The sequence below is a fragment of the Dysidea avara genome, chromosome 1 (assembly GCF_963678975.1).
Source record: "Dysidea avara chromosome 1, odDysAvar1.4, whole genome shotgun sequence".
NCBI lineage: Eukaryota > Metazoa > Porifera > Demospongiae > Dictyoceratida > Dysideidae > Dysidea > Dysidea avara.
The window spans coordinates 33631317-33645363 of NC_089272.1; the positions used below are offsets into that span (position 1 = coordinate 33631317).

General features: G+C 35.6%; 1 protein-coding gene across 2 annotated transcripts; it reads left to right on the forward strand.

Moving 5' to 3' along the window:
- Positions 1–5138: 5138 nt before the first annotated feature.
- Positions 5139–7114, forward strand: LOC136249885 (uncharacterized). Of its 2 annotated transcripts, XM_066042014.1 has the most exons (5): positions 5139–5190; positions 5434–5498; positions 5549–5798; positions 6333–6470; positions 6897–7114. In XM_066042014.1, exons 3-5 carry the CDS (start codon positions 5555–5557, stop codon positions 6974–6976), a joined length of 462 nt encoding a protein of 153 aa, XP_065898086.1. In that variant the 5' UTR covers positions 5139–5190; positions 5434–5498; positions 5549–5554; the 3' UTR covers positions 6977–7114. The 2 variants fall into 2 exon arrangements, with proteins under 2 accessions (XP_065898086.1, XP_065898095.1); XM_066042023.1 differs by having other exon boundaries at positions 5434–5798.
- Positions 7115–14047: the final 6933 nt, after the last annotated feature.

Below are 14047 nucleotides of genomic sequence, written 5' to 3' on the forward strand. Positions count from 1 at the left end.
TTATTTTAAACTATATATGCACAAATATGTGACTTGAGATGATGGAATATTATTGTGGAATAATACACCTCTAAATTATACTAAAACTACATGGTAGCTAGTCTAATACTAAAAGAACTTTTGAGTACTCTCAATTCTTGCAAACCCACCTGTTTGTTTGCATGCATACATACATGCTTACAGAAGGCTATTTACAGTACTATATACAGTACTTAGGTTATTCCCATGCGTGCCTGTGTGCTCACATACGTATGTCCTTCTACATTCCTAACTATGGGAATCAAAATCTATACTCTGCAATGAATTTGTACTGTAGTTTTGTAAAGTAGTGTATACAACAAGTCTGACCATACAGTATGACATGGTACAGCTGTACATAGATAATTATATTACATAAGTGGAATTTTCTCTTTAATTAGTATGTGTTCTAGAGAGCTACAGACTGTTGTAACTGTATTACTCTAACAATAACTCTATAAACTTTATTGTACATAATCATAACCATTCTGAAAAAAGTAGACTAATAAGTATTTCTGTTGGTTTCAATGCTTCATACTTTGGTTTTTCATTGTAGCATCTCTGTCAATGCTGGTTTCTGTTACATACAGAATATAAGAACTGGGTTTTCATGGTACTGTAACCCACCACTTCTGTATCACAAAACCATTGCATTTGATAGTTTACCATAGTGTAACCCATTCTGTAAATTACCAAGTATACAGTATACAGTAACATGGAGTGTACTATGTTGTAGTTGAACATTGTTCAATTACTGAATTTAAGTTTGCATATGAATATAAAGTAACATTTTCATTATAGAAATTACTGCATATCTATTTACAATAAATAACAGTGCTTATGCAGTTATCTATGATCAGAATTACCCAATAGGGTAACATCATAGTATGACACTTGAGTTTTGGATGGAGTGACTACAACACTGTCAATATCTACATTCCAAGTACAGAGGGTTTAGCATAGCAGTGACACCATTACTTCTCACATTTTCCCATGCCGTTGGCCATTACTTTAACAGTTGACTTTTTATTGTACTCTATTTCTTGATTAAAAGGATACAGTTCATTGGATAAATTATTTGCATAAGTTTGAGTAATCATTTTATTACTTGGTTCTGTTGGAGTGTCCCTTGAGTAGGTGTGGTTCAGTTTATCATAATTTCATGGAAACGTGTATTAGCCCTTGTTCTCACACGTGTATGAATCTTGTATTTCTTTTGTGTTCTGATCATTGAACTGTAGGTACAGTACATGTATAATATGTACTAGTAATAGCATGGGTAGCAGTGAAATTTGGGATAAATATCACGAGTGTTGTATTGGAAATGGGGATAAATTTCACGAGGCGAAGCCGAGTGAAATTTACCGGCCATTTCCAATACAACAAGAGTGGTATTTATCCCAAAATTTCACTGCTACCCATGCTATTCCCAGTTAATACCATACTTGCTGCATATGCATATACGCATGCTGTGCATTAGCGTTGTCATGTACGCAATTTGTCACTATGTACTAAACATGTGTCAACACTAATTGTTAACATAAATTCTAGCCAATGAAATTGCAATTACAACTTATTCACTGCTACCAGTGAAATACGGGATAAATTTCACTGGTACTATTGAGACTTTAGTATGGGCAGTGAAACAGGTATGGTATTAAATACATTAATACCATACCTGTTTCACTGCCCATACTAAAGTCTCAATAGTACCAGTGAAATTTATCCCGTATTTCACTGGTAGCAGTGAAAAAGTTGTTACATTAATACCATACCTGTTTCACTGCCCATACTAAAGTCTCAATAGTACCAGTGAAATTTATCCCGTATTTCACTGGTAGCAGTGAATAAGTTGTAATTGCAATTTCATTGGCTAGAATTTTTGTTAACAATGTAGCGCCAATTAGTGTTGACGCGTGTTTAGTACATAGTGACAAATTGCGTACATAGCAACGCTAAGGCCTCTATTTGGTGATTATTAGTTTCTCATCCACCGCCCGCATCCTTCTTAAGCTACCGCATGGTAAGCTATTATTTACTCTGAGCATGCTCAGAAGAACACGTGATACCAAACTGTTATAATTTTTGTTGATGAACGCTACAATGCGCTATATATCACCAGGAGAACTGTTGTTTTCCTTAGCAAATTGCTGCAGTGCCAGTTGCAACCGTGCTCTATCAACTTCATCAAAGCAGGCTTTCAGTTGACTGTCGAAACTGAAACAGTTGGCGATCACGAAAAGTGGTGAAGGAAATGTTTGTAGTAAGAAAGAAAGACAATTTGGACAAGGTCTGTACCATTGGCGGCGGAAAGGGGGGGGGGGGGGGGGGGGGGCTAGGGGGCTAAAGCCCCCCCTCAGAATGATATCACACCGAAATTATCATTCTTGGAGTGGGGCTGAAAACGGTGATAAAGATCGAGATACTCTAATAGAGCAGTCACTCTAATAAAGTAGTCAGTGTGTAGCGAGCTATGAAAGGATTTTTATGTAGTTTATCAGCTAGAAATGGTAGTTGGTGAGGTGGAAAGCTCTTGTCAGTTGGTTGCGACCTTTTTTTTTTTTTTTTTTTTTTTGGTCTCACCTTACCAAACTATAGAAATAAGTCTGGGTCAGCCCAGCCCCCCCTCATATTAACTACTTCCTCCGCCGCTGGTCTGTACATCAGTGTGTTAATATTATAAAATAATGGCATAATGGTAGTACCCTCCCGCCCGCATCATGATAATTAGAAAGGCTGGATGAGAAACTAATAATCACCGAATAGGGGCCTAATGCACAGCATGCGTATATGCAGCGAGTATGGTATTAATTGTGAATAGCATGGGTATAGCAGTGAAATTTGGGATAAATACCACTCTTGTTGTATGGAAATGGGAATACATTTCACGAGGCGAAGCCGAGTGAAATTTACCATTTCCAATACAACAAGAGTGGTATTTATCCCAAATTTCACTGCTACCCATGCTATTACTAGCTAGTACAAATCCAGTGGCGTAGCCAGGAAAAATTTTTAACCGAGGCAAAGTCTATTCATTGAAATAATTGAGAGGGTCAACTTCTGACTCAACTGATTCACACACACTTTCAAAATTGGGTGGTACAGCATTTGTGGGTTGACTCTCTGTTTGGATGGAAGAAATTGTTTCAGAAGACTCTGAGCATTTTCTACATGTCATAAGTACTGTTCCAGCTTAGTTAATACTACAGTATATGCATATCATGCATGCTTCGATTTTTAGACTAGTGTAATTACAAAAACTGAATCAGACTACTCCAGAGATATTTTGAGTGATCAGGCCATCATGGACTGCAATGGTAGTCATATAGTCATGCACACTACTTTTTCAGCATTGATCTGATGTGATGTTTTAAGTCAGAGATTATTTCTTTGATGTGATGTTCAACTGCATGTGCTAATCATATCAAGCTAGTGAGTCTATGGCCATGCTCCCTTACGAAAATTTTTGAAAATACATGCTTTGAAATGGTATGTGGAGGTTATTTTTTATTGTAACTGCTAATACATGATATGCATGATCAATTGATTAACATAAATGTAAATGATTTAGACCAAGCAGTGCAATGATATAATCTATACTGAATGTTCTATTAGAGTGTATTACGATGACTGCTCTATTAGAGTATCTCGATCTTCTTACAAACTCAAGTAGCTGAAAAGTGATTCTTCCAATGCCGGACTGTGTCACCAAGGGTTCTGGCCCTGCTTAGTACTACAGCCATAGATACTATTGTGTGTGGTACAGTAATGCTGTCTAGTAATGTTTGAGTAGAAAATTCAGGGCGCCAAAACTCAGGCCTGCTCAGCCTGTTCAGTTAAGCATTTTTTATTACCGAGGTAGCTGCCTCGGTTGCCTCAATGGTAGCTACGCTACTGAAATCCTAATACTAGTACTACTGAATCACAACTGGACCGAACTAGTAGATGAAAGCAAGACAAATTGAGATGTCTGCAGGGTGTGATATAAAGATTACATTGCACTTATGTCTGTGTTTCGTATGGCTGCTGTAGGCTTTGCTTGGCTTTGTGTGTGCATGTGTGTGTGTGTGCGTGTGGGTGGGTGTGTGTGTGCATGTGTGTGTGATTGTGTATGATTATTGAACTAACTTCAGTGTCATGACAAGATGATGTTGTATCTGTGCTCTGTAAATAAATCAGTTGACTGACAGATATGGTGCTGTCATTTATACCTGAATGAATTCATTTACATGTAGCTATGTAGTGCTAGTTACAGTGTATAACTAAAAAAACATACAGTACATAAGCTAATAATAATATTACCAAAAATGCTTACTTGTATCCCATAAATACCTTGTTATAAAAGCATTTCTTAGAATTTAGGCAGTGTGCAAACATGCATGTGCTTCTGAGAATAGCCAGTTTGCGTCTTGTGAGGAAATGTTATTATAATTACTACACAAACACAGTTTCTAGGAATTCACACCCTCTATTATTATTATTAACTAATTCTGGTTAAATTTAAACTTGCCCACTACCAGCTCAACAAGTTGTAGGGTCGTTCCCTGTTCATCCAGTGCTGTACATCTGTATATATATGTTGCAGACTGTTGCACATTGGTTAACAATAATGATCCATTATGGAGAGTTGTGTTTGTTCTATCCTGCATAATGAGTAACTGCATGGACACTTATTCCCAGCCATAGTTTTTTGATGCTGATATGTTACTTCCACATGAGAGAATAATATCTTCTCCATGTGAAGCTGTGATGACAGTGGTACCACTGTGAACTTGATACCATTGTTATACCCATTAAATACAGTATTGTTTTACTTTCTTCTAGTGGTTCCTACAGTCCCCTTGGTTTAGGTTTTAGTTGCCCCTTGTATACTGTATACAAATATAATACTGTTATGAATGTGAACAGAAGTAGCAAAAATTGTTTTGCGTCATTCTTTTTCCTTAGCAATATAATTTCTACTTGCTGCAAACTATAATCTACTTTTTTGTGAAATGCACATGTCTAGTCAGCAGTAGTGGTTTCGAGTTTGCTAACGCAGCAAACAAGTATACGTAATGTATGTGATGCAATCCGCAGACTATAAATTCTGTGATTGAATCAAGCCGTTATTGCCAAACAACTGCTACAGCAACTTCTAGCTGGTGCAATATAGATAGAAATTTATAGAAGGTACGTAGCTACAGTATTTGCATACTAGCTAGCATATGTACTGTATTATGGAATGTTACAGTATATTGATACAGTGTAGCTGTTATTCATTCATATGTACATTGTTCTGCCTAAAGCCATCTTACTATTATATTAAAATGTGCTTTGACTTACTCTCTCTAGGATGGTATAGTAGCTGTACTTTTCTTGTTGCTGTATATATGCAATAATTTGTAAATGTCATAGGTTTTTACTTTATTATAGTTTCAACAGATAAAGAAAATCAATTAAAGGTTTTAGCAGAGAAACAATAAAGGGAGCCTATTCAAGCAAGTGGTACCATATTTGCATCATCAATAAAGCATTAATTCTTAAACAGAAAAAAATGTGGATGATCGCCATTTTCTTCTTTCTGGGGTTTGTTTCAGCCACCAACTGCCAACTAGAATCCTGCGACAATAATTGCCCAATTCATTCAACTGGAGACTTTGATGATGATTGTACAGCTGGAGTGTTTAGAAACCTGTCTATGTGTATGGTGGAGAACAAATGCTTTACCACTCATGGTTATGCTAAAGCACTAACTCAGCATTATTGCAACAATGGCACTTGCTGGATTGTATGTGAAGGTAATCATGTACCCCATACACCGCATGCACACCATCTCTTAACTAAATGTTGTAGTATTACAAAAAGCTTGATTTATATATACTTTCCACTAATATAATACTTGATTAGTGTTTAATCAACCTTTGTGCATGCAGATTAATCAACCATTGTGTTTAATCATTTGCGTGCAGTTAATTGTGGTAATGCTGACAGTAATAAGGCCACATAAACTTAATTATTAGTTTCTCATCCTACTGCACTCAAAATAACAGTGTGGGTGCGTGGGTTTTTATTTTCATTTTCACTAACTAGATAGTTGAATTATCTAACTAATAAATTCATTAAATGCAGTTTTCTCAGACTGCTCTAGCAAGGTACCAACTTTAAAAAGGTGCTGGATGGCTGTACTAAACCACCAGTGATGCAAGAATACTTAATGAGGAAAAATGGCAATGCAGGCAGGGATAAGAAAATAACAATAGAGTTTTTGTGGCCTAATTATGAGTAAGATATGAAATATTTATAATAACATAATTTTTTTTGTTGTTGTATAGTTGCCATGGAAAAGTACATAGATTGCTTTAAGGAGGTTAATAAGCCACAGAGGACAAGGACCAAGCGAGGAGCTTGCTTTAACTGTATTAGCATAGATGAATTAAATTTTTTTCCAGATTTAGGCATTAATATTGGGGGTGAGTAATAAATACTGTTTGCATTATAAATAGTAATACGTACATTATGGTAAATACTGTGTAATGAGAGTTGAATTTCCCAACCATAATCAACCATAAACCAGCTTCACCTTTCCTGACACATTAGCAGCATACAGTATTGGCAGACCCATTACATTTTCCCAAGCTGAAACAACTGTAAAAATTAACAGATTTTTCTTTGTTGACAAGCTTTTTGACTGAAACAGGAAATAAATGTGTACTAGTATAGCTTCAGGTTAAGATGACCACTCTTGGTTCATGTATAAAATTACCTTTTATTTCTATGCTCCTTTATCGAATCTTAAATTTCTAATTATTCCTTTATGTGCTGGTATTATTGAATGCAAGAAAATGGTAGTCATTGGCTTGCTGAATGCAAATTTCAGTACATGACATTTTCTGCAGGTGGTGCTCATAAAGCAACAGGAATGAGTGTTACTATTGCAATGATGGTATTCTGGACCTTTGTTTACTTGCTTGCTTGATATATCTTCACCAGTTTGTTAACATATGGAAGCACAGCATAACGATTAATGTTACAGTATAAGCACTTTGTACTGAATATCAATGTATTGACAATACATATTTAAATAATATAACTGTAACCTGTTCATTTTGCAACAATTATGGATAACTTTTAACATATGTACAACCAGCCCAACAAATTGTAGGGTTTTTCCTGTCCACCCCGCACTGTATATTTGTAGGTCGCAGAACGCTGCACTTTTATTAGTAACAATGATCCATTTTGGAGAGTTACATTTATGTTATCCTGCACAGTGAGCAACTGTTGTATGCACACTTGTTCCCAAATGTAGTTTGCTGGTGGTATAACATTACAGTAGTTCTGCATGGTAGGATAACATTTTCTCCGTATGAAGCTGTGATGATAGCATTGCTCCATTCTGAGGCAGCTCAGTGTATGTAACATATAATTAGTATGTACATATGTTTATAAGATTGTTTCTTGAATTGATGGTGCTGCAGTATTATTGTATCCTCTAGGAATTATCAAACCCAAACATGCCTTCAGACAGTTCAGAGTATCTGTAATAATTTTCTCAAAAAGTAAAATGAATTGTCCAATAGCTGACTGATTGAATGACAATACCTTCAACCAAGCATAATTCAACTATGGTTAAGGCTATAATATAGGCTTGATTATTACTTTACTGTTCAATATTGCTTAGGTACAAGGCATACCTTTTTGCCAAATGCTGCAGCTACGGTTCATGCATCGTGGACTTACCTTGACCTTCCTTTGTTTCCATTTCTCTCTCCACTATAATAATTATACACTGAACCATGTAGGTGTTGATTTACACATAGCAAATAACTAGGCTTGAGCCAAGTGTGAGTTGGTTACCATTGTTGATCAAGTGTTGACTGCCATAAGTGAACAGGCGACTTCCAACTGTTAAAGTAATAAAATCCCCAAGATATGTGTAGCTAGCTTTCATAAAATACTTGGGATTATGGCAACGTTGATCACTTAATTCAGATGTCTGCTAGTACTGTACCAGTTTTCACTACATAGCTATGTATTTGGCATTCAAAGGTTATAATCCTAAGGCTGCAGCACATGTTGCTGTCAGACCTTCAGTGCTGGTCCCTGTAAAGCGCTAATAACAATAACAATAACAACAAGCAGTCATGTTAAATACAGTAGTTGTAGATACATGAAATAATAATAGTTTAATTTTCCAATTGAGTATATACAGTATCATAGCCTGAATTGATCTGTCCAAGACTATTTTGAGACAAAGCAAACTAGGGACTACACTAAATTGTGCTTTCTTGCTAGTGCAACTGAGCAAAGCTGCATAACTATATAAACATGATGCTGCATACTGTATGCAGTGCATGCAGATTCAAATGAGGCTGCCATACGCACACATATTCTTTGGTAACTGACTTTGTACACACTAAAATTAGTGTTTTACTTTTTGAAGCCATGGGCCAGGATAACTCAAAATCAAAGAAGGTAACTGTAAAATAAGAAGCTACTGTAGATCAATAGCAACAAATAAAGGGTACTCCAAATGGCAGGAAGATGCACTACAAGAAACTGATTTCAAAGGAACTGAATTCCATGAGGGAAGAAGTAAAAAGCATGCCTGTATACACTTTGATAAAGAAGACATATGTACTGGTAACCTCTCTCAGCAAAGATGATGCAATGATATTAAGCTTTTCAGGTCTACGTTAGACATGGATGACATTACCAAATGTGCTAAAGCATTTTTTAAAGACTTCCCAGGGAAAAACTTTTTAGTGGACCACACAAAGCAACTAGTGTTGGAATTGCAAAATGTGAAGTTTTTAAAAGAAAGCAGAACACATCCACTCAACCAATGTAACTACTGTTGCATAAGGTAAAAGTATAGGCAAAGAGGTACAGTACATTACAAGCTGAAGCTTGTGCATGAACGCAAGTGGCATCTTAATTTTAAGTAGTACCATTTTTGTCCAGTCTGATGATGCAAAGTTTATAGTAACATATAAATGTACAGCCCATGCTATGCGAATTCCACCATCAGAAGTACCCAATTTGCAAGCTGTCAAGAACATTGAAATACAACCACAGTATACTTAACTAATGCAGTATGAACTGGTAGTTTTCTATGCTCTATTTATGTATCATTTTTCTTTTGTTTTTATACATTGTATACATGTATACTAGCTGTTAAACAATAGAGTTATTGCTATGCATTAGCATTGCTCAATCCGAAAACTTTTCCTTATCCAACAATAATATGCTATATCATTTGACATACTTGTGTATACATATAATGTACTTGAAATAACTTAATAACTATTTAAATGATGCCTTCAGTCAATGGCAATAAACAATTATAATTTACCCAAATTGTTGCTTGCATAACTGCTACTAACAGTGAACAGCATATAAAGGGGACTAAATTATTGTAGCTGCATGCTTACAGAAACAAAAATCAATATTCTATTTATCATAACGCATTATTCCACATAATATGTGACCGGGCCTGTGAAAGTAGGGCATGTGGGCACAAAGTACACCCCATCACTCTATCAGTCATATCTCAGTACTGGAATGGTATTCTTGCATTCTGTAACTTGCATCATGCTGCCAATTAACTGCTTACTAAGAGCTGAAAGGTGCAATGCCATAGCATAATGGTACAAAAGGTTATGGGTGATTAACGTGTGAAAAAGTAGGCAAAAATTATGTGCCTACATGCCCTATTATCACAGGCCCAGTCACATATTCTATACATTGTACATTTTCAAGAAATAATTAACACAAACTGTGTACAACTATACATGTATACATGCTAAGCATATGTAATAATTGTATGTTTATTGATGCATATAATATATACATATAATTGTTATGTAATTGTGTATAAATATTGTATGTACTTCAGTGTCATGACAAGATGATGTCGCATCCATGCTCTATAAATTAATCAGTTGACTGGTAGTGCTTTTATTTCTACCTGTATGATCGCAATTACAAGCTGCAGAGCATACTTTTAAATCATGCATGTTTACTTGTAATATTAATGTACTATGCTGCGTATGTGCATATGTGACTCGGCCTGCAAAAATGTGGGAACATAAAATTTGCCAGCCATTTCAAACTTCAATAACTTATAACTTTTTATTGTTTATTTAATTTTGCAATTTTCAGCACTTGTTGTTGAACATCATGTTGGCATTATACAAGTTACAGAAAATATTCTGTCCCAGTATTTAACTTGTTATGTCATGGGTTATAGTTTGTGCCCTCATGCCCTGTTTGTGCAGGTCCGGTCTCACTATTACACAGTATAACACATTATACATGCAACAGATTCAATCAAGATGTCGTGTAATACTATGTAGCTTATCCAAAAACAATACATCTAGCACCAAGTATGCATCCCATGATTACCTTGCAATAAATGCATTTCTTGGAAATTATGTAGGTATTGGTGCAAGCATGTATGTGGTTCTGAGAAAAATTCAGCTTGCACCTTGTAAGGTATTGTTATTAAACTTATTACACAAATACAAAGTTCCTAGGAATTCCCACCCCTCTAAAATTTAAATTACGTAGCTCAACAATTTGTAGTCACTCCCCTATTCACTCATGAAGTACTACTGTGCATTTGTATGTTGCGGATCATTGTACATTGGTTAAAAATAATAATTAAGAGTTGTGCCATGATGCATGATGAGTAACTGTCTGGACACTTGTTTCCAGTCATAGCTTGCTAGTGACGTTACACTATGTAATCATTCATAACCCCAAACTTGCTCAAAAGAAAAGTTTAAATTTTAATGGTCTACACCCACATTCTAGTAAACTGAATATTTGCATAACCAAACCACTCCTTAGACATTGTAAAACTGTACCACAGTCTTTAATCATTTTTTCTATGGAAAACAAATATCCATTTCAAGGCACTATTTATACATGTCATGGATGTTATATATTATTTGGCAATTGGCAATGCAGTTATAAATGTTGTTTTACTTCCTCCTAGTGGCTCCTACAGTTCCTCTGCATATTGTATGCAAGTATAGCAGTAATGCCATTTGAATGTAAACAGAAGTAGTAATTATGGTCATTTTATGCCTTATTTTGTTTTTGTGAAATGTACATGTCTATAGTAAGCAGCCGTACATGTGGTTTTTTAGTTTGCTAATGTAGCAAACAAGTATTCCCAACCCCTAAACAATTGTGTGATGCAATCTTCAAGTAAACATTCTTTGATCAGAAACCATAGTACACAGAAATTATGTTACCAAACAACTGCAAAATCTAGCTGATGCAATATAGACAGATGTTTTATAGCAGGTACGTACGTAGCTACTGTAACATTATATGCATGCTAGCTAGCACATGTGTTATGGAATGTTATAATACAGTGTTGCTGTTATCCATTTATGTTCCTGCCTAAAGCCATCCCGGTACAGTAGATGTCACTTTTTCTTGTCGCTATATATATGGAAATATCATAAGGTTTTTGCTTTATTATAGTTTCAGCTGTCAAATAGAATCAATTAAAGGTTTTAACAGCTGCAAAAATAAGGGAGCATATTCAAGTAAATTTTACCATATTTGCATCAGCAATAAAGTGTTGATTCTTAAACAAAAGAAATGTGGATGATCGCCATTCTCTTCTTTGTGGGGTTTGTTTCATTTACCAACTGCCACCCACTGGCAGAATCCTATGACAGAAGTTACCCAATTCATTCAACTGGAGACTTCAGTTATGATTGTACAGCTGGAGTGTCTAGAAACCTGTCTATGTGTATGGTGGTTTAGCACTGATGGTTATGCTAAAGCACTAACACAGCTGCATTATTGCAACAATAGCACTTGCTGGATTATATGTGAAAGTAATCATGTATCCACACACCACATGCACACCATCCACTAACTGTATATAGTAGCATTACAAAAACTATTCTTGATTTTATACTTTCTACTAATTAAAGTGCTTAATTAGCATTTACATATAATTAATTATTCACAAGCTTTTAATTTATACATACTTTTTTAAGTTGTTTTACCAGGTATTTACGTGTATGATAAAGCTATTCATCAGTTACAGTGAATGCTCTTAACAACATATGAAATTAGCTGCCATCTCCTACCTTTCAGTTAATTGTAGTAATGCTGACATACAGAGTTTATGAGTAACAATGTTTACATGATTTTTGCTGTATAGCTGCCGTGGAAAAGTACTATACATAAATTGCTTTAAGGAGCTTAACAAACCACAGAGAACAAGGACCAAGCAAGGAGCTTGCTTTAACTGCATTAGCGTCGATGAACTTCTTCCAGATTTAGATATTGGGGGTAAGTAACAACAGTGAAACTGTTTACATTATGCTCTTCAAAATGTATGGTAAATACTGTACTGTGTCATGAGGGTTGTATGTCCCAGCCATAAAAATAATATCAAACTTCACATTTCCTGACACATTAGCAGTTATGTATACAGTACCACAGAAACTGTAGTTATTGGCCCCAAACATGCAGACCCATAACATTTTCAACAAGCTAGGAACATTGTGATGCATATGTTTAGCAGATTTTTTTTTATTGACAAACATTTTGACTGAAGCAGGAAATAAAGTTAATGTGCACTAGTAGCTATACAGTAGCTTCAGTTGTAAACCCATAATTATTTTTATTTCTTTGTTCCTTACTCAAATATTGATTCCCAGTTATTCTTTTTACATACTGGTGGTATACATTATTGAATGCAAATAGTATTATAGCTACATAATGAGCATTAAAGAAAATGGTAGTCATTAGGTTGTACATGGACTTTGTGTTGATATTCTGCAGGTGGTGCTGCTAGACAAGAATGAGTGTTACCATTGCAATGATGGTGTTCTTGTACTTCGTTTACTTTCCTGTTTGATATCTGCATCAGTTTGTTAACATATTGAAGCAAGCAATAATTATACAGTTTAACAATAAACAATACAGAATAAACACTTTGTAATATCAATGTATTGTACTTGCATCATGTGTAACCTGTTCATTGTGCAACAACAACAACAACAATAACGAGAATGGAAATAATAATGTTTTAAAACTGTATATGTGCAAATTACAGTATGCTATCCACTTAGTATATCTCCCCAAATCAATATACAGTGGAAAATTCATCAACCTATTGCATTAATCAAAATGTCAATGCTAAAACTGACTGGAGTATGTCATTCAGTGGCGTATGTCCCATTAAACATGCTAGAACAACAAATATTATACGTTGTACGTAAGTGGCCATCACTTGATTAAAGGAGAATATATTAAAGCTAACAATATTCACAGGGCCGCCCAGAGAAATTAAGGGGCACAGGGCAAAGAGTTAAAGTGGGGCCCCAGATGCAAGGAGGTTTCCATTCTGAATCACAATTTCACCCAAGGTGTAAGTTGAAGACCAAAAAAAAGGTCATTACATGTTAACAATGACAATAGCTACCCCTCACCAACCATATCTCCTTATTTATAGGTTCTCTGAAGAATACTGTGACTGCTCTATTAGAGTATCTAGATCTGACTGCTCTATTAGAGTATATCAATCTTTTAAACAGGTATTCAAGGGGCCCTTCGTGGGGCTTCTTGGGGCCCCTTTCAGGCTGGGGCCTGGGAAAAAATGCCCCAGCTCCCCCCCCCCCCCCCCGTGGGCAGTCTTAAATATTCTACAAAATATTACATGGACTGGCTGAGACTTCTATGCTAACTTTCACACCCCAATCATTCGGACACAATCAACATTTTGCAATTTCTTTCTCTAGAACTCAATCCTATTTTTACTTCAAGCTATCAAATTATGGAGTGAATAATGTCAATCAATAGTTGAACTGCATGGACACAGGGGTGGATATAGGATGGGGTGCTAAGCTAGGAGCATCTGTATAAATTATAGTGAGGGCTAAAAATGTGGCAAATAATTGATACAAATAGTAGTGCAGTGTGCAAAGCACACTCAGCATGAGGAGTATGCTTTATCTAGGGCATATTTAGGCATGTCCTCAATGGAAAATTTTGCTTCCTGAGATCAATT